This window comes from Chelonia mydas, chromosome 17 (genome assembly GCF_015237465.2).
Source record: "Chelonia mydas isolate rCheMyd1 chromosome 17, rCheMyd1.pri.v2, whole genome shotgun sequence".
Classification (NCBI taxonomy): domain Eukaryota; kingdom Metazoa; phylum Chordata; order Testudines; family Cheloniidae; genus Chelonia; species Chelonia mydas.
In genome coordinates, this window is record NC_051257.2 from 16882103 (window position 1) to 16907289 (window position 25187).

The window sequence follows — 25187 nt, forward strand, 5'->3', positions numbered from 1 at the left end:
AGGTTTGGACCTGACTGGTATAGGGTCACCTTCTATCACGACAAAGAGTGTATCAAAGTTGTGACGTGCTCGGTCTTTTGAGTTTTTAAACTAGCTTTCTAGTTTGACCTACTGCATAATAGAATAGGCCGTAGAAGTTTACCCAGTAGGAAGGTGTAATTGTGCACTCATTGTGTACGTGAACTCCTCTATAGAGTAGAAATGTTAGCAGACAGTCCCTGCTAAAGAACAGAGTCACAATGACAGCTTCCAGTGCTGGAAAGAAGATGTCAATATTGAGAGGGGAATTCAGCAAGTTGTTATTGAATAGGCAGAGAAAGGAAGGACTGACTGACTGAACGAACCGACAGAAGGGTCACCTGAAGGCAAGCTGTCAAGGTTCCTTCCCCACTCTGAACTCTAGGGTACAGATGTGGGGACCTGCATGAAAGACCCCCTAAGCTTATTCTTACCAACTTAGGTTAAAAACTTCCTCAAGGTACAAACTTTGCCTTGTCCTTGAACCCTATGCTGCCACCACCAAGCATGTTAAACAAAGAACAGGGAAAGAGCCCACTTGGAGATGTCTTCCCCCAAAATATCCCCCCAAGCCCTACACCCCCTTTCCTGGGGAAGGCTTGATAAAAATCCTCACCAATTTGCATAGGTGAACACAGACCCAAACCCTTGGATCTTAAGAACAATGAAAAAGCAATCAAGTTCTTAAAAGAAGAATTTTAATTAAAGAAAAAGTAAAAGAATCACCTCTGTAAAATCAGGATGGTAAATACCTTACAGGGTAATCAGATTCAAAACATAGAGAATCCCTCTAGGCAAAACCTTAAGTTACAAAAAGACACAAAAACCAGGAATATACATTCCATTCAGCACAGCTATTTTACCAGCCATTAAACAAAAGAAAATCTAACGCATTTCTAGCTAGATTGCTTACTAACTTTTTACACAAGTTCTGAAGAGCATTCCTGATCTGTTCTCGGCAAAAGCAAACACACAGACAGATCCTTTGTTACCCCCCCACCTCCAGCTTTGAAAGTATCTTGTCTCTTCATTGGTCATTTTGGTGAGGTGCCAGTGAGGTTATCTTAGCCTCTTAACCCTTTACAAGTGAAAGGGTTTTGCCTCTGGCCAGGAGGGATTTTATAGTTCTGTATACAGAAAGGTGGTTACCCTTCCCTTTATATTTATGACACAAGCGCTGATGGGACAGGTGTCCATCAGGACACTGACTGACAGCATTAGTGATAACAAAAGTATATTATTAATCACACTTGATTAGGCAGCAATCATCTTGCCTATCTCCACCACAGCTACTGTCCCAAGATCATGCACACTCCAAATCCATGACAAGAATGATGCCCAAGTCCCAGAGTTGTGCCTAAGCTAGTATCTCCACATGGCAGCAGCCTGGCAGTAAAGCCATTGTTCTGAGGGGCTTTCAGGTTCATGCTGCAAGTGAATTTATTCTCACTGAGCATGCCCCTTCATTTACACCTTCAGTAGAGATCACTAATGACAGCATAATGTCCATCCAAAACACTGATATTCGCTGCTAGAACACTTTTACCCCTTCCAGAGAGTTACGGTCTCAAAATGTTAAATAGCTGGGGTTAAAATTACAAAGCAAGTGACTCCATCTCATTTCACCACTCTGTCAATTATCAGCAAATTCCTCTATTCCCCAAAACAGTGCACACAGCTTTCAGCGTTTACAGATCAAATTAATAAACAGTGCCACATTTCCAAAGTGTTAGGAAAACAGCGAAGTTCACTACACTACTGGAGGTTCCAGTAGTGACACCGCAAGCCAAGGAGAGTAACGATGCATATTTCATCAGACTTCCCTAAAAAGCAATTTTCTTTAGAAAACAGTGATTTAAAGATGTTGACTTTTCCCCACTTGGATCTCTTATTCAAAGCCATTTCAGCACAAACATAAAACATTTGAATATGGGCAGTGAAATGGAGTCTATTACTGGTGCAGGCCAACTTTTAGTGTTAATGGGGTACCAATTATGGTATTCTTGGGAGGAGTCAAAAGGCTTAGTAGGAGAAGCAGGTACTTTGAGTACACAGATTTGAGAACAGAATTAAAATTATCAGCACAAACCATACAACAGCAGGAAGAATGAACTTGAACTTACCAGTAGTATGTCAGCCACAATGGCCCAGTTTAAGGCTAAAAGAAATTCTCCAAGTGCAATAAAAATCTGAAAAAACAAAAACAAAATGAACATAGCAGTTCTGTTTGACAGATTGACTTTCTGTACCATAAAGTGGCTAGGTGAGTTCACTGAAGTGTAATTATACTTTGCTATGGTAATGAGAGGTGCTGTATATGAAAATCTCTTTACAAACCTTAACTAAACATCCTAACACCCCCAGAGATAAATGCAAATAGTCTCATTTTAAAGATGGGGAAATGGAGGCACAGAGAGTAAGTGACTCGCCAAACATCACATCTTGTCAGTAACAGAGTCAGGGACAGGAGTCATGAGTCCTCACTCCCAATCCCCACACACATAAAACATAAGGGGCAGGTGTAGGTGTAGCAGATGGGAGCAAGCATTTCAGAACCCAGTTTAAAAAAAAAATCAAACCAATAGCACGGAGGAACTCCCCACAGTCAGATGAGTTTTAAAATGAGCTCCACGAGGTTCTTTTGGCCAGGTTTCTAAATGAAACCAACAGGATGACTCTGTGCAGGCAAAGTTCAAGTACTGCACTCAGAGGGCTCATCCCAAGAGGAGGGAGGAACTGGCTCCTAGACACAACCAGCCCAGACTCCTTGGATCACATCCCTCTTATGGTGCCCTATAGGATTCCCTAATTCACCACAGATGGGCCACACCACACTTCCCACCATGGCTGGGTCCCTAATAAATCTTACATCTGTGGTCTTGGAAACCCTCTCCCTGCTAGTCCCTAGATATGGGTTTAAATCAGGTTGTGTGGACCAAACCGCATCTGATGGAAACACCACAAGATTAAAAAGTTAACCTGTAATAAACTATCAATCCTGAGCAATTTCAGAAGGCAGTATCCGACTTTAGTGACAGTGGCCACAGTTATGCACTAAGTACAGTAAGCTAAATCCGTGGTGCTCAACCTTCCCAGACTACTGTACCCCTTTCAGGAGTCTGATTTGTCTTCCGTACCCCAAGTTTCACCTCACTTAAAAACTACTTGCTTACAAAATCAGACATAAAAATACAAGTGTCAGAGCACATTATTACTGAAAAATTGCTTACTTTCTCATTTTTATCATATCATTATAAAATAAATCAACAGGAATATAAACATTGTACTTACATTTCAGCGTAAAGTATATAAAGCAGTATAAACACGTCATTGTCTGTATGAAATTTTAGTTAGTACTGACTTTGCTTTTTTTAATGTAGCCTGTTGTAAAACTAGGCAACTATCTAGGTGTGTTGATTTACCCCTTGGAAGACCTCTGTGTATGCCCAGGGACACATGTACCTCTGGTTGAGAACCATTGACACAGGCGCTGACTCCGTCGGTGCTCCAGCCCTCTAGCTCCTGCCCTCGCCCCAGCGCCTCCCGGCCACTGGCCACTCTGCCAATCAACTTCTCCTCCTCCCTCCCCCTTCCAGCCCCTCCCGCCTGCTGCAATCAGCTGTTTTGCAGCGAGCAGGAGGCGCTGGGGGGGAGGGGAGTGGGGGGTGCACTCGGGGGAGGGGGCAGAACTGGGTGGGAAGAGGCTGGACAGTCCTAACTGATCATGTGCTAGACAAGTCCCTTCCTTCCTCTCTTTTACTGGTGCCATGAAAATTCAACTGGATCATTGTCTGTAATTTGATACTTCAGAATCACTGCAGATTGAGGGAGCGGATTTCAGACCTGGAAAGGGACCTTCTGCAAGTGTTTGCATGAAGTTGAGTCCTGCTGTGCAGCTTAAGCTTTATGCAAATCCATCCATCCTGCAGCAGGTTATAAGAGGCAGTGTGGATTCAAGTGACAGAGAGAAGAGACGGAAAGAAAGGGGAGATTTATGGAAACATGGAAAGAAAGTAGCAGATCTTTTGGATCTAGAAGAAGTGTGTGTTTGTGTAGCAATTAGAACCAAAGGACTGAAAGAGTCCTGAACTCTTCCTGGACACTACTAACGCACTATGGCCTTCAGCAACTCACTTATCCCTCTTTTATAGAAGTAGCAGGTTAATACTACACATCTCCCTTATAGGGGACTCATGATGCTTTGCATTTGTAAAATAATTTGAGATTCTGGGATGAAAGGCAGTATAGTAGGACAAGGCATTATAAAATGTACATGCACCAAAAAAAAAAAAAAAAAAGGACATGTGGAGCACATTTGTCGTACAGAAATAGAATAACTTTAAACCGTAAAATCTAGTGTTAAAATCCAAGTGACAATAGGTCCAGACACTTCTTCCAGCACAAGGATGTGCCAAACAAGGTGCTGAGAAAGAGGGCCAAATTCATCACAGGGAAGTCAAAGATGAATTGGGCCCAGAGTATGACAAGTGGTGGGACTGACATGAGCTGGAACGGCAGAGAAACCGGGATAAAGAGTTACAGCATGCTACAGCAAAGGCCCCAGGCCCTACAGCTCCACACAATTCCACTAGAGTAGTTTAGATCATTATTAAATACCTTGTACTAGTCCATATTATCAGATCTATTTAGTTCTGGTAGTATGAGTGATTCCACCTTGGCCTAACAGAGTTCATTTTTAAGGTCTCATGCAGAGGATAGTTTTAGCTCAGAGTGGAAAAATATTACACCCCCCCCCCCCCCCCGCTTTGGGATGCAACACCTACAGCTGCAGTGTCCTGTCGTAGCTGTTCTCTGTTCTTGAACTAGCACCAATTTTATTTTCCCACCTATGATATAAATGCACCTCAGGTTTCCTCACCATCCAGCTGTGCACAAGAGTATCGAGAGATTCTGTGTGTGTTCCTTTTCCCTGGATCAGGGAAAAAGATCCTGGAAGCCATTTACTCACACAGAGAAGCCACACACAATGCATTATTTATGTGCACCCTGCTATTTCTGCCATTCCCCAATGCAGCCTAAGACCTCTCAAATCACTACTCTAAATTAATATGGGGAATGGCTCTGTCAGAGCTACAGACAATCTTGTCTGTTTTGTGGCAAGTCAGCTCTCATCTGTTAATAAGTATAACGGTTTGGAATGTCTGTCCAAAACAACAGGGAAGCCCAGCTACGGTACTGTTCAGACCACGGAGTCAGCTGAGGTCCTAGATACAGTACTAGGAGACAGCCATTAGTTACATTGGAATGGTTATAAGATTCCACAGTAACAGGGTTATTATTTTATTAGGATTATTGCTGTGAATGAGGTATTTGTATTCTTATATAGCCCCTGTAAAGTAGACTGAATGCTGAACTATGATATTTAAACATGAAATGAGATTCAAGAATGCCCTGCTATAGGTCAGTCATGTATCTTGTAACATACTATTACACAAATCTTCCATGATTTCTTCAAACTGACTAATAAATACATTGCAACAATGGCTTGCGAAGCTAGATCGTATCTGCCTGTCATACATAATAGACTAGATTTATCCCTCCTGCAACAACTGAAGTCAAGGGAGTTGCACCAAGAATGCACATTTGGTCCATTATTTAAGTCTTAATAATGGTTCCCTCCTTGCCTCAAATACATTATGTTTTACATTAGTGGCCCTAAATACTGCATATTTAGTACAGCTGTAGTGTTTGGGCAAGAACCATGTGTCCTGTATCAAAGGAGATTTGTATCACTTTCTTTTCCCCCATTTTTAAGCCCCCTTTCTTCCCCGCCCCCCCCAACCCTCCCCGCCGGATTCCAGCACTATGCCCACTCCAATGGTCTATTTCCTTTCCCTGTTTCCCTTCCCAGTCCCTGTCAAATGAGCAATTTAAAGCTTGATGGTAGTTTACATGGCACATTGGCTACAATTTCTATTTGAAGGTACTGTCAGCTTTGAAGAAAAGACTTATATCAGCCCTGGAGGTTTGTGAACAGGAACAGCAACTTGGGGAGCATCTGTATCTCTGGGGTTCCCTATAACCATCCTAGAAAAAACTAAATCCCCTGTGATTTTTTTTCCTGAAGACATTTGGAAAGGTATTTTAAGGGCAGCCAACATGCTGTTACATTGTCAAATGAAAAATAAAATAGATGAAAGAATCAAGTTTGTACGAAATCAGTTCCAGCAAGACCTATCTAGGGAAGAGTCAGAGTAGCAATTAATGGGCTGGTTTAAGGAAAACATGGTGCCTCTTTCCTAAACCAAGTAAAAGAGTCACTTGGGCAAGAAGCAGACATCACATGTAACCAAGAAAGTCTAATTGCAGGCCACAGGTACTAATCCCACTGGATCGCAGCAGTCGGTGGCTAAGAAGAGAGGAACTGCAGGTTGGCTCAAAATTTGGCTTCACTGGGGCAAACTCAGTGCTAAGGTCAATGGAGGTGCACCCATTTAAATCCAGTTTGAATTCAGCCCTCATTGTAATCTGGCTCCTGATAAATAGCTAAAATTCAAACATAAAAATGTATTAAGGCACTAAGGAGACAGTACTCCCTGCTACAGCCAAGTATACTCCTCTCCTATCAGCATAAGGAAATTTACAGCTTTGGATGGTGGAATAGATTCAGACAGGTGATCCAAACCAAACCACATCCTGAGATGGAACAAAATTCAGACACCGTTGTTGCAATTTGCACCACCTGCACAAAAACTAATTCTGAAATTAAGAATTGCTGAACTATGCACACAGAAAGCAGAAGAAAGAGACTGTTCTAATGGCATCTCCAATCCAGCTGTCACAGAGAAATACTGAAAAAGTCTTGAAATACTTCCATTTCAACTTCCACAAGAGGTTTCTTGTAAGTTTGGATAGACAACACAAGGCTGATGTTCACCCACCAGTTATATACAGCCAAAGCACCATTCATAATTTATTCAGATATGGACAGAGGAATACAGCAAGCACTCTTAAGAAATTCTGTGAAGTGTGCAGTTTTTGCCTCAGTCGCTTTTGTATACTGTAAGGTATAGACTACTTTGCTGGCCTCCATGTGCCTGAATTAACACTGACAGGAAAGCCAGCTTCTTTGCCTGCTTCCTACACCATGGAACGCTCCAACTCAGTGGGATCTTTGAGTCAGATGCACCAGCTGGCAATCCACCCCAATTCTCACACCATTATGACTTATGCCAGATGGAGTTTGAAAGAAAAAAACAGCATAGTCGGTGCTGGGAAGGGGAACAGTTAGGCAGCTGTAGTTGTAAGAATCAGAAGAAACAGGCGGCAAGACTACACAGACCTCAATAAAATAAATAAATACATAAATAATATTATATTCTTCTATCTATATAGAGAAACTGCAGCATTTAAAGACCCACTGGCCTGTATCTGCGGGGGGGTGGGAGAGAGAAGGGAGAAATTATGGCTGTCCATATCCCACTCTGGGATTTCCTCCCAAATCCTGAGAACAGAGTGCTGGATGCCAACCTCTATTCAAAGGAGGATTCTGCCACTATATTTTGGAGGGGATGATGGTATGTTCCTCCACCCTTTAAAACTAAGAGATTTTTGTGTGAAAAAAGTTTTTCATTCATGAAGATTTTCATCTCATGCTGCTTGGTTGTCATTTGATGTCTCATGCAACAACTAGGGAACAGGAGCTGACAAACTCCTTTGAGCAAATGAATTTTCATCCAACCATCCATAGTTAGAAATAGGGGCTGGGAAGGGGGAGAAGCACTATGATAGACTGGCAGAATCATCTATGAGGTTGGTTAAAGTTAGTGGAATATGAAGTTATGATTGTGTGCTGCACCTTTAGGTGTAAAAATGTCTGCTCGAGGCAGAACTGTAAATGGATTTGAGACAGAGGCTCTTACAAAGAGAAAGCACACAGATTCTCAAGACAGTTATATTCTCTGCCATTTACCTCCGCATACCTGAATCTTTTTTTTTTTAAAGTCAAGTCCACATTTTGCTCTGTGCAAGTGAAAAATTCATCTGTTTTCCCCCTTAAGTGTCAGTGGGATTTTAGATTGCTGAAGAGGCAAAAGGAAAACCTTTTTGAACAAAAGCTATTTTTAGAAGAGAAAGCACTGTGAAAGCACCCTTTTTTGCAGTGAAGTGTTGATTACTGTAATTAACTTTACATGGATCCTATTATTTATGTTAATTCTGGTAACGGTGAATCTAGAGTCATTGGAGAGGGCTTGGGATTCCTTTCATAGCTGTTAACGGATTATTGCTAAAATAAGGTTTGCATTCAGTTCATCCTCACACGGAGTTCCTGCAGCTACTGATCTCTCTTGTTATGTTTCTGCATTCCTCTTTACCAAGAAACGCTTCTGGATACATCTCCACAGGTCTAAGAAAAGCAGCTAGTGATTTTGGGCACCCAACTTGCTGACTAAATTCTTCTTACCAGGAACTCTGTTTATTGTACAGTGCCAAGCACAATGTAATCTTTAAGTGTTCTGGGAAAGAAGAGAAATAGTATCATACATGGCAGATTCATTTAATTAAACACCACGTTAGGACTTTGAGTTTGCGCCTAAATATACCTTTGGAAACCTGGCGCAGTCAAACCATGCCCAGCTAAAGGTGCACTGTAGTCTTTTAGCAAGTGGCCATACTAGGTTGAATAAACTTACCACACTTTCAGTACAAAGATGCAGTGCATGGAGGTGCATGGAGTGCATAAGATCCGGTCTGCAACGTCCCCTTTTCCATAGGTGGTCTGGCTGTTCATATTAAAAGGGGAGCTCCGCACGATGGGGCGGGTAGTCCCTAGGCTACACCTCGGAAGTAGAGACTGCAACCACAGATCAGGTTAGAGCCCCCTGTGCAGCACGTGGCCTGTGGGCTACATAGTGGCATGAGCCATTGCAAGCTGTTAATTAAATTCCTTCAACTAGACCATTCTGAGGACCACCCTGCAACCCACCCATGCAATCTTACAAAACCATCTGTCAAGGCTACACAGTTTATCGACACTTACGTAGGTAGCAAGGATGCTCTGCTTGGCCAGCATGATAGACAGATAGAGACATGGGGCGGAGGAGAACATGCCCACGGCACAGATAAGAGGGTCGGCCTTAGTGTTTATCTTCTTATATCTTCTTGCAACTTCTGCCCCGGTGATGACACCAACAATTCCCGTCCCGATAGTAATTGCTCCAAATATTAGGCTGGCAGTAAAGGAAAGGAATGGGATGAGTAGGGCAATAAAGGCACATAAAGGGAGAAGAATCAGTCCATGTGTCTGTCATTAGTTTGTGACCTCAGCTTCTCTTGTATGTTTCAGAGAGAAGTTTCAAGCTTCTTTTCTCACCACCCTTTTTTTTTTTTTTTTTTTTTGGTGTTTATTGCACAAAGCAGAGAAGGATTTTAATGGAGAAATCAAATCTGGGCTCCATTTTACCCAAGTCCTCCAGGGCTAAATACATGCTTAGTTGGAAATCAATGTCGTGTCCACTAAAGCAGTGATGTGCCCTGCCACAGAGCAGGTGTTATCACCTGTGCCAGAGGAAGGGAGATTAACAACCCACTGGGTGCTCAGTCAGTAGGAGCTGCCTTAGAGAGCCATAGAGTCAGAGGAGTTTCCAGCCATCTTGGCCATACCTATGAACTAAGCTACTCCCTCGCCCCCATTACAGATGGGGTAGCTTTGTACCAGTCTGCTCTCTTGGAAGAGATCCCATCACATGGGATCATACTGGTAGAACCCATCATAACCCTCAAATTAATCTGGCTCACATGGGACACTTCGCCCACTGCTGGATACAGCCCTTCTTTACATGACAGCTCAGGGCAGACTGAACAGTTATCCAGTAGGAACTACACAAAATATTTTCACAATGTAGAATTTCAAATGCCATTCAGTTTTGTTTCATGTGCCTGTGAAAGCTGAAGGGCTCCTCAGAGGAACAGCCAGTTTGTCTTCTTGAAAGCAAGACTTATCTTGACTTCCAGTGGGACTTTTGTAAACCCTTTCCTCTATCCCAGATGAGATTCTGATGATAAAAATAAACTTCCCTGTGATAAATAAGATTTTGGTGTCCCTGATTGTTTAATCTATCACAGCCCTCTCGAATGAAGTGGAGACAGAAGTGTAGTGTTCAGAACACAAGAGGCTCTAAATATTTTAGCATTCTGGTAGCATGCTATGTGGCTTTAAGGGTATGTCTACTCTGCAATTAGACACCCATGGCTGGCCCATGCCAGCTGACTCGGGCTCATGGGGCTGTTTAATTGTGGTGTAGATGTTCAGGCTCGGCTGGGGCCTGGGCTCTAGGACTCTGAGAGGTCAGAGGGTCCCAGGGCTTGGGCTACAGCCCAAGCCCATCTACACCACAATTAAACAGACCCTTAGCCTAGCCCAAGTCAGCTGGCATGGGCTAGCCATAGGTGTCTAATTGCAGAGTAGACATACCCTTAAAAAATGGTGCCCTTTCTTGGCTCTCCCTGGCTCTAGGGCAGGGAGATCTGCACTTATACATAGCAGGCTGTGATGCCAAACAAGGACTCTGTTCTTTTAAACTGCAGCACACTGACTCTTACCATTTCTCCCAGACGGTTAGGAGGAAATTAGTTACTAATTCTACACTAAAAAGGTGAAGCAAAAACTGACAGCCAACTCTATCAGGCAGAGTTCAAGTGTGCAACAGGCTTACCACTCTTCACCACTCTAGGCAATCATCACAGTTAAACAGTTCTTAGAAATGACATGGATAGAGCATCAATGGTCAGAAGATTTATTTTATACACATTTGCCCGGTACAGGCAAGTTTGAAGATCTAAGGTTACATTAGTGTTTCTGAGGGGCCCTGCATTTGTCTTTAGAGATCCCTTTTTATCCCAAAGGAGCTATGAGCTGTAGGCTAGTACTGAAACATAGCCACTCGTAAGATGGAAAAGGAGCATTTAAGACAGAAGGAGTGGAAGAGACTTTTGGCTAAGTGCAGAAACCTATTTCTGGAGATAATTTTTTTTTAAGACTGTCATGGGATCTTTTAGTGTTTGAAAACCCCAGGTACTTGCCTGGATACCTCAAGCACCAAATTCAGAACCTTCTGGCCTGATTCCTTGAGGTTTCTTGCATCTCACAGCCACCAGGACATGACCAGGGTTCTACTGATTTGCTTTACTTCATTCGAAACCCCCTACAGGGATGAAGAGTATGGCAAATCACTCAATCCTTGAAATATCCTGAAAGACTAGGAATAGCTTGGTTTGGGACGTCCATGACAGATCATAAGCCTGATGAGTCACACTTGCATGGAGTCTGGCAATCAGTACATACAGGAGGAGAGGACAGGGAGATATTTTGATGCTTGTGTTGTGGAAGGCAATAGCTGGCAAGGGTGGGAGCGCAGTATTGAGTACACTCCACTATCCCTAAGTACAGAAAGCCAAGGAGGATTGTCTTCCTCCACTCTGAAGGAGGAAGGGTTCTGAGAACGTCAAAGCCAATGAAATGCCAGATCGGAATTACATCATCAGCTGCTCTGTCCTGCTGCCTTGCTGGGACACAAAGCAACAAATCCCTCCCTTCCTCCCAACACCACACATCATTTTCTGAAGGTACCTGATATTTTATCTGCATTTCAAGATCTGTAACGGAGAATTCCTCTCCAGAAGAGCTCTGCCTGCAGATAAATTATTGATTGGTGGAAATTACCTTATTTTTATACAAAAGGTTATGGTACTGTGCCAGATGAATCAAGCCTGATTCACATTGGAGTCACAGTAACTTTGCTACGTTGGCAGTTGATTCTAATACCAGAATAGTAGGAAAGGAATAGGGATGGCCACACTTTTATAAAGATCTGGACAAACTGGAGAGTCCAGAGGACAGCGACAAAAATTATAAAAGGTTTCAAAAACCTGACCTATTAAGGAAGGTTAAAAAAACTGGGCATATCTAGTCCTGAGAAAAGAAGACTGAGGAGGGAGCCTGATAACAGTCTTCAAATATGTTAAGGAAAGAGGACAATGATCAGTTGTTCTCCATATCCACTGAAGGTAGGACTAAACTCCCTTAAACTCTGAATCTGAACCTCATGCTTGAACCCTTCTCCAATCAGCAACTTTTCATTACTTAGATGTTTAAATTACTTCTCCCCTCCAACCCACGTATTCTAATACTGATATAAATCTGATGCAACTGGAAAGCCCTTTAAGAGAATAAGTTTAACTGGGATGCTCCCCAAGAAGCCAAATTAAGGGCTTGTCTACACACTGAAATTGCACAGATTTAACTAATTCAGTGTAGCAAAATCAGTGAAAGTCCTTATGGGAACACCTGTATTGGCATATTTGTGTGTAAGCCTGACTCTAAGACTTCTACTTCTTGCAAGGGCTGCTGCTTGTTTGGGACACCCATCAGTGGCATCCAAGTAGGGATGCTCTTCAGATCAAGGGCTGATACTTCTTTGTAAGGAGGGAGCCAATTCTGCAAAGCCAAACGGATTTAGTACTGTCTTCTAAGCGCTTTTTAAAGAAGTTAGTATGTTGCCCTGGATTTCCCTCCACTACAAGTCAGCTCCATCTGGGAGAGATCAGAGCCTTTCACCAGTGGCCGATTTTAACCCTTTAGGGAGCCGGCACATTGTACACAAGCCAAGTCAAGGAATTTGAGAAGCATTTCAGGAGCAAGTCAGAATCTTCTCCTAATTAGGTGATCCATTCACTTGGGATGAGGAGCAGTCCCTTAGGGCACCCCAGTTCATTAGATTCTGTTGCAAGAAGTGTACATTAAGAGTAATTTAGTCAAGAGATTACATTGCTAATCGTAATATGCACAGTTTATCTCTTTCCTCGGATGATTTAAAGCAATTTATAGATGAATTACGCCCCATCATAAGGAGGGCATGCTGGCATTAGTTCCTGGCTCCATTACATACTACCTGTGTGACCTTGGACAAGTCAGTTATCTGACTCAGTTTGTCATCTGTAAAATGGAGCAACACATCAACACTTACGCCTTCTCAATAAGCGTTCTCAGCCCCATCCCACCCTTTGTCTTTAGGAAGAGAAAGCACATGACCGCCGTTAGCATTTAGAAACATGGAGTGTTCATATATGCATTGCCTATACCCTGTCTGATCTTTTCAGAGTGAAGTGTGTCTCACCTGGTGGAAGAATCGCATGGCTCCTGAAGGCATGGAGGTACAAGGTCATGGAATAGCTGAGCCCTGGAAAGGAACACTGGTACCCATAATCCCAGGGCTCCAGTCACAAAGGCCATGGCTGTCACACCCAATGAGGACCAGATGAAACTTCGGCTGTCACACCAAAAGAAATAAGTATTAGTGCTATGATCAATAGTTTGAAAGAATGGGACATGGGAAGGAAGGAGAAGTCCAGCCTGGATATCTAGTGTTCTAAGTAATCAATATGAATGGATTGCTTCAGAAAGCTGTTAACAATGTGAGTAACTTCCCTGTTGATTATGAAGATCTGATTACTGAAGAGATCAAATCTATATAAACTCAGACCAGCAAGCATTAGGCATTAATTAGTTGTGTGAACTTTTGCTTTCACAGTGTTAAAGTCCATCTTTTTCTTGGAGATTCACACAAGCATTTACTGCAGGTAGGCTGTGAAAGAAAAATGACAGTGTTGGAAGGTGAGTGAAAATGTCATGACTTGCCAACAGTTTGAAAATACAGTGCACAGAGAGAGCCCTGAGTGCCTCAGGATGCTTTGAAGTCTGTTTTGTTGCCAATATACACGAGCACAACAGTTTGGACGGTCCAATAGTTAAGGAAGGAGTTGAGAAGTTAAGTGTTACTGTATCTCAAAGTGTCATGAAAGTATAAATTATTTCTTAATCAGCCTACAGAGTTTTCAAGCAGAAGGGTAAGCAGTATAACAAGCTGCCTCTACTGGAAGCAATTAGAACTGTTAAACTGTTTCACAGACCCCCTAGAACGAACAGAAAGTCTACTTTAGACTAAAAGGTCAATAGGGTAAGGATGACATCTTAGTGTAAGACGGTGGCTCTCAGACTACTGTACCCCTTTCAGGAGTCTGATTTGACTTGCGTACCCCAATTTTCACCTCACTTAAAAACTACTTGCTTACAAAATCAGAGATAAAAATAAAAGTGTCACAGCACACAATACTACTGGAAAATTGCATACTTTCTCATTTTGTCTGTATGAAATTTTAGTTTGTACTGACTTCGCTAGTGCTTTTTATGTACTAGGCAAATATCTAGTTGAGTTGATGTATTCCCTGGAAGACCTCTGCGTACCCCCGGCAGAATGCGTACCCCTGGTTGAGAACCACTGATGTCAGATAAATGTGCTGTAGATGACATGTCGTAACCTCCCAGTGAGCCAGGATTAGCAACTTAGTACCTCAGCTCCTCAAGACACATGGCTCTAGCATTTGAGTTAAAGAGATCTCCCTTGATTTGCAGTAGCAGGTCCCTTATTCTTTGTGGATCAGTCAGTAGAGGCAAATAGGTCACATACATACACAGCCAGTACATGACACTAGGGGGCCACAGATCTGTTACATCACTAATGTTTGAAGAGTGACCTCCTGATGAGTAAAGCTTTGCATTGCATGCATCAGAACAACCAAGGACCTTTTGGCTCACCTAAGACAGCAGTTGCCTACAGACCACAAAAATCCTGATTTGGGTCTCAAGTGTGACTATTGTGCAGAGTGCCCATAAAGAAATGCCAGTCACCAAGTGGAGTACTGTGCTCTAGTGTCCAGCCACTACTAATGAACCACAATTCCATCCTCCCAGATGATGTAGTCACTCTATGGTGGTGAGATATGATCAAGCCTGGTTCCCAGGAAAGCAGAAGAGGTAGTTTGTCCTTAAAATAAAGGGAGCAGATAGGAATGCATTTGAAGGCAGATTACAATGTTAGTCCGGCCTGGGAGAAAGAAACTTCATGCAGGTAAACAGTGCCACCTAGTGGATAAAAGAAAAGGAGTACTTGTGGCACCTTAGAGACTAACAAATTTATTTGAGCATAAGCTTTCATGAGCTACAGCTCACTTCATCGGATGCATTCAGTGGAAAATACAGCAGAGAGATTTATATACTTAGAGAACATGAAACAATGGGTGTTACCATACACACTGTAACGAGAGTGATCACTTAAGGTGAGCTATTACCAGCAGGCATATTTGTGTGAGTGAGGGGGGGTGGGGGGGGTGAACTTTTGTAGTGATAATCAAGGTGGGCCATTTCCAGCAGTTGACAAGAACGTCTGAGGAACGGTGGGGGGGAATAAACATGGAGAAATAGTTTTACTTTGTGTAATGACCCATCCACTCCCAGTCTTTATTCAAGCCTAAATTAATTGTATCCAGTTTGCAAATTAATTCCAGTTCAGCAGCCATTTACAACACACACTTTGCTTCTCTACAAAAGAAAAAGGACATTAAACTATCTAAACTACTACTTGCCGCAAGAGGCCACAACAGTGGTTCCCTTAACCCACCCAGCAATATTGTTAATCTATCCAACTATACTCTTAGCCCAGCAGAAGAATCTGTCCTGTCTCGAGGCCTCTCCTTCTGCCCCTCCACCCCCACGAACATGATACAGTTCTGTGGTGACCTAGAATCCTATTTTCGACGTCTCCGACTCAAGGAATATTTCCAACTCACCTCTGAACAACATACTAACCCACAGAGACCTTCCTACCAAGACTACAAAAAGAAGGATCCTGGGTGGACTCCTCCTGAAGGTCAAAACAACAGACTGGACTTCTACATAGAGTGCTTCTGCCGAAGTGCACGGGCTGAAATTGTGGAAAAGCAGCATCACTTGCCCCATAACCTCAGCTGTGCAGAACACAATGCCATCCACAGCCTCAGAAACAACTCTGACATCATAATCAAAAAGGCTGACAAAGGAGGTGCTGTCATCATCATTAATAGGTCGGAATATGAACAAGAGGCTCCTATGCAGCTCTCCAACACCACTTTCTACAAGCCATTACCCTCTGATCCCACTGAGGGTTACCAAAAGAAACTACACCATTTGCTCAAGAAACTCCCTGAAAAAGCACAAGAACAAATCCAAACAGACACACCCCTAGAACCCCGACCTGGGGTATTCTATCTGCTACCCAAGATCCATAAACCTGGAAATCCTGGACGCCCCATCATTTCACACATTGGCACCCTGACAGCAGGATTGTCTGGCTATGTAGACTCCCTCCTCAGGCCCTACCAGCACTCCCAGCTATCTTCGAGACACCACTGACTTCCTGAGGAAACTACAATCCATCGGTGATCTTCCTGAAAACACCATCCTGGCCACTATGGATGTAGAAGCCCTCTACACCAACATTCCACACAAAGATGGACTACAAGCCATCAGGAACACTATCCCCGATAATGTCACGGCAAACCTGGTAGCTGAACTTTGTGACTTTGTCCTCACCCATAACTATTTCACATTTGGGGACAATGTATACCTTCAAATCAGCGGCACTGCTATGGGTACCCGCATGGCCCCACAGTATGCCAACATTTTTATGGCTGACTTAGAACAACGCTTCCTCAGCTCTCGTCCCCTAATGCTCCTACTCTACTTGCGCTACATTGATGACATCTTCATCATCTGGACCCATGGAAAAGAAGCCCTTGAGGAATTCCACCATGATTTCAATAATTTCCATCCCACCATCAACCTCAGCCTGGACCAGTCCACACAAGAGATCCACTTCCTGGACACTACAGTGCTAATAAGCGATGGTCACAAAAACACCACCCTATACTGGAAACCTACTGACCGCTATTCCTACCTACATGCCTCCAGTTTTCAGCCAGACCACACCACACGATCCATTGTCTACAGCCAAGCTCTAAGATACAACCGCATTTGCTCCAACCCCTCAGACAGAGACAAAACACCTACAAGATCTCTATCAAGCATTCTTACAACTGCAATACCCACCTGCTGAAGTGAAGAAACAGATTGACAGAGCCAGAAGAGTACCCAGAAGTCACCTACTACAGGACAGACCCAACAAAGAAAATAACAGAACACCACTAGCCATCACCTTCAGCCCCCAACTAAAACCTCTCCAACGCATCATCAAGGATCTACAATCTATCCTGAAGGACGACCCATCACTCTCACAGATCTTGGGAGACAGGCCAGTCCTTGCTTACAGACAGCCCCCCAACCTGAAGCAAATACTCACCAGCAACCACACACCACATAACAGAGCCACTAACCCAGGAACCTAATCCTTGCAACAAAGCCCGTTGCCAACTGTGTCCACATATCTATTCAGGGGACACCATCATAGGGCCTAATCACATCAGCCACACTATCAGAGGCTCGTTCACCTGCACATCTACCAATGTGATATATGCCATCATGTGCCAGCAATGCCCCTCTGCCATGTACATTGGTCAAACTGGACTGTCTCTACGTAAAAGAATAAATGGACACAAATCAGACGTCAAGAATTATAACATTCAAAAACCAGTCGGAGAACACTTCAATCTCTCTGGTCACTCGATTACAGACCTAAAAGTGGCAATTCTTCAACAAAAAAACTTCAGAAACAGACTCCAAAGAGAGACTGCTGAATTGGAATTAATTTGCAAACTGGATACAATTAACTTAGGCTTGAATAAAGACTGGGAGTGGATGGGTCATTACACAAAGTAAAACTATTTCTCCATGTTTATTCCCCCACCCCCCACCGTTCCTCAGACGTTCTTGTCAACTGCTGGAAATGGCCCACCTTGATTATCACTACAAAAGTTCACCCCCTCCCCCACCCCGCTCGCCTGCTGGTAATAGCTCACCTTAAGTGATCACTCTCGTTACAGTGTGTACGATAACACCCATTGTTTCATGTTCTCTAAGTATATAAATCTCTCCACTGTATTTTCCACTGAATGCATCCGATGAAGTGAGCTGTAGCTCACGAAAGCTTATGCTCAAATAAATTTGTTAGTCTCTAAGGTGCCACAAGCACTCCTTTTCTTTTTGCAAATACAGACTAACACGGCTGCTACTCTGAAACCTAGTGGATAAAGAAAATCAGCTTTTCCAGACTTTTGCCAAAGCTGACGTGGTTAGCTGGTCATACATCAGAGGATGCACAGTTACTTCACAAATCTAAGTCCTGATCTTGCAGGATCTAGCCCCCTGATATCATAAGGCACTGCAGCAGACTATTCAATACATGCAAGACTGCCTGAGAAGTACTGATACAACATTCCTTAGGAGACACCCACAAATTCAGCATCATGAAAAGGAAATGATCACACAATGGTATTAACACTGACACCTACGCACAAAGTTCAACAGCACATTGGTCCCAAGTAATGGCACCACTGAGAGATATGGATTTTCCTGTTCTTATTTTCCCCCTGCTGCCAGCCATGTCTTCCTCTAGGCACTTTTCAGAGCTGAGGAACTGATACTCCATGGCAACAGATCCTGAGCCCAGCGTTCCCCTAAAGGAGCAAGGTTGGGAGAGGCAAACATTTACTACCAAGTGTACCTGCTCAAGTCACAACTGGTACCAAACATATGTCCAGCAGTAAGCAGTAAGCACAGAGCAGGCAGGCCCCTGTTCTGGAAGCTCTTAGGGGAAGGGAGGGCCTTTTACTCTGATTGCAGAAGGCATTATAGATTCACAGGGCTGAATAATTATTAGCAATAGTGCGCTGCTCCTGCTGCTGCAGAACACTAGGAATGAGACAAATTCCGTTAGAAAGCCCCACAGGGCATTCAGTCATTTGAATTGCTGCTTGTCTTCATTTGTTATTTGTATTATTGTAGTGCCCAGGAACATCAGTCTTGGACCAGGACCCCTCTGTGCTAGGCAATATGCCGAAAGAACAAAAGACAGTCCCTGCTCCAGAGAGCTTATCGTCAAAGTATAAAGACAAGACAAACAGGGAGACATGAGGCAGCAGTGAGACAGTAGTAGTGTAGAATTATCTGGCCTGCTCCTAATTGGCAGGTATTCAATTGGCTCTCAGACCTGTTATAAAGACACCTCATTTTCCTGTATCTCCTGTCATCTGAGACCTCCAAGCACCCTATAGACCATAAAGTCTAGGGCCCGCAAGGCTACTTTGAACTGGGATCAACTGGTTGTAGCACAGCTCTTTCTGCCCTCTAATGTGTTCCATTTGCTTGGATCTGAAGGAGCATTTGGGTTGTTCATCCTCATACCATGACTCAAGATGTTGCAACCTAATTGTCAAAATACCCAACACTTGGGACCGCCCCTTGTTTGTTGGGGTGAACTCTCAGCCCCGTCAGCTGTACACGTAGGAATAGGATTATGTTTGCTCTACCACAAGCAGGTGAGGAGTTCCTCTATACTGGATTTATATCTCATTTGAGTCCAACTAATCACAGCAACAGATAGCCTCATGGGAGACCACAAACATTTGTACATGCTAGGGATGGGCCAGAGTTGTGAAGTTATACCCCTGAACTGAATCCCAACATAGAGCCCCAGGAAGGTTAAGTTTGGAGGCAGGTTTGGATCAGGATTCAAACTGAATGACAGTATCAGCTAGACTGAACCAGTGCTAGAGTTCAGGCCCATTTCTAAATTGGATAGGCAATTCTAACAGAGTCTCTCCAGTGATAAGTGAGCCAGACACCCCTGTTCCTTCTGTCCCAAAGACTAGCTGCTTTGCATCTTGCAGTGACCAGTGCAGATCAGTTCTTAGTCTCACAGGTAGTACGTTTATCAGTAATTAAGGAAGGGGGATTCATTACAGACATCTCTGTGATCTTACATGCCCAACAGCATATGGATGTAGAGGACCTGCATGTAGAATATGGCAGCTTTCTGAATTTGGAATTGCTCTATTGGTTTAATAGCCTTTTGAGGCGGGGTGTAGCCTTTGTAGCCATAGCCACCTACTTCTTGCTGAGGGACTTGACATCTTCACACCAGGTCGTGCTGGCAGTACTCTCGGCACCAGGCTTCTTATCTGCTCCCTGAGTTGTGTTAGAGATGCTCTGGCCTCCATGTCCCTCAGCTGCATCCTGGGTTGGATCAGGGACCAGTAGAATCAGAAGAGCCAGTGCTATAACACCCATACAAGGAGTTATCTGTAGAGACAAAACTGGAGTAAGGTCATGGTCACTTTTCCTCTAATACTGAAGGCCAGTTAATAGCAGAAGAAAGTCATGACATTGCTCCTAAAGATTTACATTTAGGGAAGCTGCAGACAAGCCTAGACCCAGCTGCATGCATCTCCTAGACATAATTAGCTTTTCTCTCAGGGGAGAAATCCTTTTGGTGATGTTGGTGAAAAGATGCAGTATGTTCCCCAACCCTTATGCATTCTCCTATGCAAAGGCACTGTTCCCTTCCCCATGATCCTGGAGAAAAATGTAAGGGGAGGGAATCCCCACGATTCAATGTTGGGATCTCGAGCGGGAAGGTCACCAGATATGGGAGCCATAGCATCCCTTCTGCACCTAGAAAAGCATTCACACCCACACGTACACTTCTAATCCTGCAAGTACCTCAGCAGGGGGGTTATTCAGGACATTTTGAGCGGCATAATATAGAAGAATTGAGCTTGGGAATACAAGTCAAGTATTCCAGAGTTCTAGTCCCAGCTGTCACTCATTTTTTGTGCAGCCCTAAGACAAACCCCATGTCCTCTTTGCCCCACTGATACTAGCTGACATACTTTGCAGGTGAGTTAGGAAGATTTATCAAGTGCTTTGAAGATGTGAAATGTCCTATAAGGGCAGAGCATCCATCACAGCAATATGACTAATACAAGACTGGAATAGGTGTTATTTCCAGCAGTATTTTAAAAAAACTGGTTCCTCTTGTAACAATGTCTCTGCAGAATGACATGACTCTATACCAAAGTGAGGACCATTTTAGTTTTTAGGTGCCTCTGTTTGAAAAGGCCTCTAGGTCCACCACCAGCTACCCATCAGTCCACTGTAGCTCTTCCAAATGGGTCTGTAATTAAGGGGTGCCTATGAAGCGAAGGAGGATCCAATGTTCCACCTAAAAATTGACTGGATGGCAGCTCTGCAGTTCACCCATCCTTGCGTTTAGCACAATTACAGTCATGAAACCTTAAAACGCCACTCACCCTCCAGAAAGAGTTCCATTAAATAGTGAATTCACGTAAGAAAGGGGGGCTTTTATGGAAGGTCATAGGACTGCAACTCTCTTCTCTGTTGGTAACTATGTTCCCCTCCATTCATTCTTATATTTTGTTTCTTTAAAACCCTTTTAACATTCTTGTTGAGACACAGTGACATGAGATTGAAATCCTAATGATACAGGCCCCAATAGGCTATATGGATCCCAGTCAAAACCAGGATTTTACAAAGAGTGGATCAGTACTGAGCAGTGAGAGAAAGGACTCACCCTGAATGCCCAATGCCAGTGGCCAGCAGCCTGTGTTACACCAGATGCCAGAATATAACCAAGACCACTGTAAAAGACAAAATGGGATGCCAAGACTACATTAGTTTCCATTGGTGCAGTGAGACCCCAAGGCCCTGCAGGGGTAGGATTTGTACAGAGAGGAACATAGAGGAATATTTTTGCAGGCATTTCCTACCAGTGAGGCCTATTCAATTGTAGCTCCCAGAGAAACTAGTTGGGTTTAGGCATTGTAACCTGCTCAGAGCAGGTTTGAAATGGTGGTAATTTCCAAGCCACATTTACATTAATATTTATGCAAGTATGCTGATGCTGAAAAACAGGTACTGATTTTTCATAGTACAGACACACTCTGCGTGTCCCTACTGTTGAACCACAGGTGGTCAGGTTACCTTTCCCCCAGAGGACAGATTTGGAGGACAATGGGAGATTGGCCCTTATCCAGCAGCCCCACACAAAATGTTAAGATTGGGGAGCAGTTACTCAATCCTGTTGGGACTATCCTAGAAAAGGGTTTCCCAGGCCCACGAAGGCACAGAAGCAATGTGATGATGCCTCTGGCTTGCCCACACTCCCCCCATGAAGGTAATGGTAAATGAGGAGGAGGGGAGGTAGGGGCAAGGCAAAGAAGCAAGGTAGGGGAGAGTATTATCCAGGTTATCAGATAGAACAGGGGTGGGCAAACTACAGCCTGCCAACAGTTTTAAGCTGGTCTGTGAGCTCCCACTGTGGAGCAGGGTCTGGGGCTTGCCCCGCTCCGGTGCTCCAGTGGGGTGCAGGATCGGGGGCCGCACCAAGCGGCTCCCGGAAGCTGCGGCATGGCCCCACTCTGGCTGCTACATGCTCCAATGGCCCCCTCCGGTGCTCCAATGGGAGCTGCAGGGTCAGTGCCTGTGGACGGGGCAGCGTGCAGAGCCACCTGGTAGTTTCTGCGTAGGAGCTGGAGAAGGGACATGCTGCTGCTTCCAGGAGCCACTTGAGGTAAGTGCCGCTTGGAGCCTGCATCTCTGAGCCTCTCCCCAAACCCCTGCCCCAGCCCTGATCCCCCTCCCGCCCTCTGAACCCCTCGATCCCAACATGGAGCACCCTCCTGCACCCCAAACCTCTCATCCCCAGCCCCACCCCAGAGCCCGTACCCCCAGCTGGAGCCTGTACCCCTTTCCACACCCCAACCCCCTGCCCAAGCCCGGAGCCCTCTCACGCACCCTAACTCCTCATTTCTGGACCCCATCCCCAGCCAGAGCCCTCACCCCCTCCCACACCCCAACCCCAATTTTGTGAGCATTCATGGCCCACCATACAATTTCTATTCCCCGATGTGATCCTCGGGCCAAAAAGTTTGCCCACCCCGAGATAAAAGGTGTGTTTCCCCTGGGAATAAACATTTATTCTGTGTAATTAGACCCAAGCATCCAAATCCAGGCAGCCCACACACAGGTTCACTGCAAGACCTTGTTTGGGTAAACCATATGAATTAAGCTCTGCAGTGGTTCCTTCCTTTAGCTTTAACTGGGAGACTGAGCTCTAGTCCTGACTGTCACTAACACACGGTAGAACTCTGGACAGCTTATCTGTAAGACCATTATTTCCCCACTCTCAGAGGAGAAAATTCTGCTTTTCAGTTTGCTTTTGTTTTGTTAAAAAATTCGATTTTTCCCCCAAAATCAAAGTTTTCCACAAGAAAAAAGATTGGTCTAAAAGCCATTCTTAGTTGAAAAAGTAAACATGAAAAAATCCAACCAGCTCTATTTAAGAGTGCCAAACAGGTAACAGACCCTGCCCTAAAAAGCTTAGTCTAAGGCACAAACCAACATGACTCAGTCAAGTTATGGCATATGTGTTCTAGTTCTTTCCAGAAAGTGCTTCAAGAAGTGCCAGTTACTGGTGAGCAGACAAACCTTCCAACTGGGATGAAGATATAGAAGACAGACAACATACAGGTCCTTTGGTCCCTCTCAAACAGGTCCGCAATGATGGTAGGCGCTATGGTGGAGTAACTGGCTGTGCCGATGCCAACAAATCCTCGTGAAAGGAAGAATATCCAGGAGTACTGGGGACAGAAGAGGCATTAAGATCCAAAAAGCACACATTAAAAGGAAGCTGTCTCTTAAGGAAGCATGTTTCTCATGGGATGGGAGTTTAAGGCCTGGTCTACTCTAACTAAGGGGGTAATGTAAGTCGACTTAAGTTACGTTAGTTAAATTATGTAACTTAAGTTGACGTAACTTAGATTGACTTACAGCAGTGTCTAAACTGCACTATGTCGACAGGAGATGTTCTCCCACCGACACAGCTTCCGTCTCTTGGGGAGGTAGAGTATTGAAGTTGACAGAAGAGCACTCTCACATTAACTTATCTCATCTTCACCAGAGCCACTAAACGGATGCCCGCTGCATCAATCTAGCCAGTAGTGAAGACAAGCCCTTAGTGTAGACAAGGTCTTAGCTGCCTCTGCCAGGATCATTACAGTTACCAGTGTTTACAACAGGGAGAACACTTTGAGTCCCCTATGGTTACTACGGTAGCCTCACTAAACTGGAGGATCTAAGAAGGGCAGCTGAAGTGACTGGGCCAAATCCTGCAGTGCTTGGCATTTATTCATTCATGACTCCCATTGACTTCAGAGTGCTGTCTCCTCCCACACCTGCAGCCCCTCACACCACAAAGCTGAACTTTTCAAGCTTCCTTCTGCAGCAGCATGTGGCGAATTCTTGGGGTGTCACCAGGGGGCATTGCAAGGCATGGTCAGTAGTTCCACAGATTCACCAGCCAATCCCCTACACTCCAATGCACATGCTCAGGAAGAGGGAAAGGACAAAGCTAAGAATACTACAGCAGCAGCTGTAGAATAGCTTCACTGGTGCTCTATGGCCTGGAAGGGACAGGATATCATTCCCTGCAGAGCTTTTCTGCACAAAGCCCATTTACTCATGTTTCAAGGAGTAAGCTCCAGGGTGCTGCCTGAAAGCTTTTACAAACTATAACGTGATCAGAACAAAAGTTCCATGAGTCACTGAAAGACTCAGGCAGCTGATTTCTCTAAGTACCATTCCAAATAAGTAAGTGACATACCGATTCAGTGATGAATGAGCTGCCTAACGTCACACCTGACCAGAGGAAGATACCAACACTGAGGATGACTTTCCTGTTGTACCGGTCACCAAGGTATCCAAAGAAGGGTGCAGACAGCGAAAAAAAGATGATGAAGACTGCAATGCAAAGCAAGAGCAGTGACAATGCTGGTCATATTATTCTTATGGCTCCCCTTGCTCCCCAGAGAGGGATACCATGTGCTACTGTTAGTAATCCATTAGTCTTTAAGGTGCCACTGGACTCCTTGTTGTTTTTGTGGATACAGACTAACACAGCTACCCCTCTGATACTTGACGTGTGCTACTTATTAGGCTGAATGCCCAATTTTGAGGTTGCAGAAGTGCAATTCGTGAGTAGAGAGCTCTGAGCCAACCCTCCAGATCCAAACAATTCCCATTTGTATATCCCCGGCTCTTTAGTTACAAGATGTTTGGATTTATTCATTCTGTCTTAGGCAGTGGCTTTTCTAGCTATCGAAGTTTACGGATGGAGATGACAGAACCCATTAACAGTAAAATAGATGTTTAAAGCAATAAACTGGATGAAATGTGTTACTAAGTTACTATTTTATATACATAGCTGAAAGACACTTCCCCCAAGTACCTCAATAGACCATAGGAGACACCGAAAATTCAGCTTAAGGTTGCGCCTCCAGACTCTGCAGCTACAGTTCAGACA

At 44.1% G+C, this 25187-nt stretch overlaps 1 protein-coding gene across 1 annotated transcript in view; it reads right to left on the reverse strand.

The window, feature by feature from the left end:
* Positions 1 to 25187, reverse strand: part of SPNS3 (sphingolipid transporter 3 (putative)) — a 49192-nt gene that overhangs the window by 18906 nt on the left and 5099 nt on the right. The window contains exons 3-9 of the mRNA XM_007054154.4: positions 24489 to 24625; positions 23315 to 23466; positions 21399 to 21465; positions 19917 to 20107; positions 13155 to 13307; positions 9020 to 9209; positions 2142 to 2207 (exon numbers count right to left, since the gene is read on the reverse strand). Of these exons, the coding sequence (XP_007054216.2) occupies positions 2142 to 2207; positions 9020 to 9209; positions 13155 to 13307; positions 19917 to 20107; positions 21399 to 21465; positions 23315 to 23466; positions 24489 to 24625 (956 nt within the window). The remainder of the gene's footprint in view (positions 1 to 2141; positions 2208 to 9019; positions 9210 to 13154; positions 13308 to 19916; positions 20108 to 21398; positions 21466 to 23314; positions 23467 to 24488; positions 24626 to 25187) is intronic.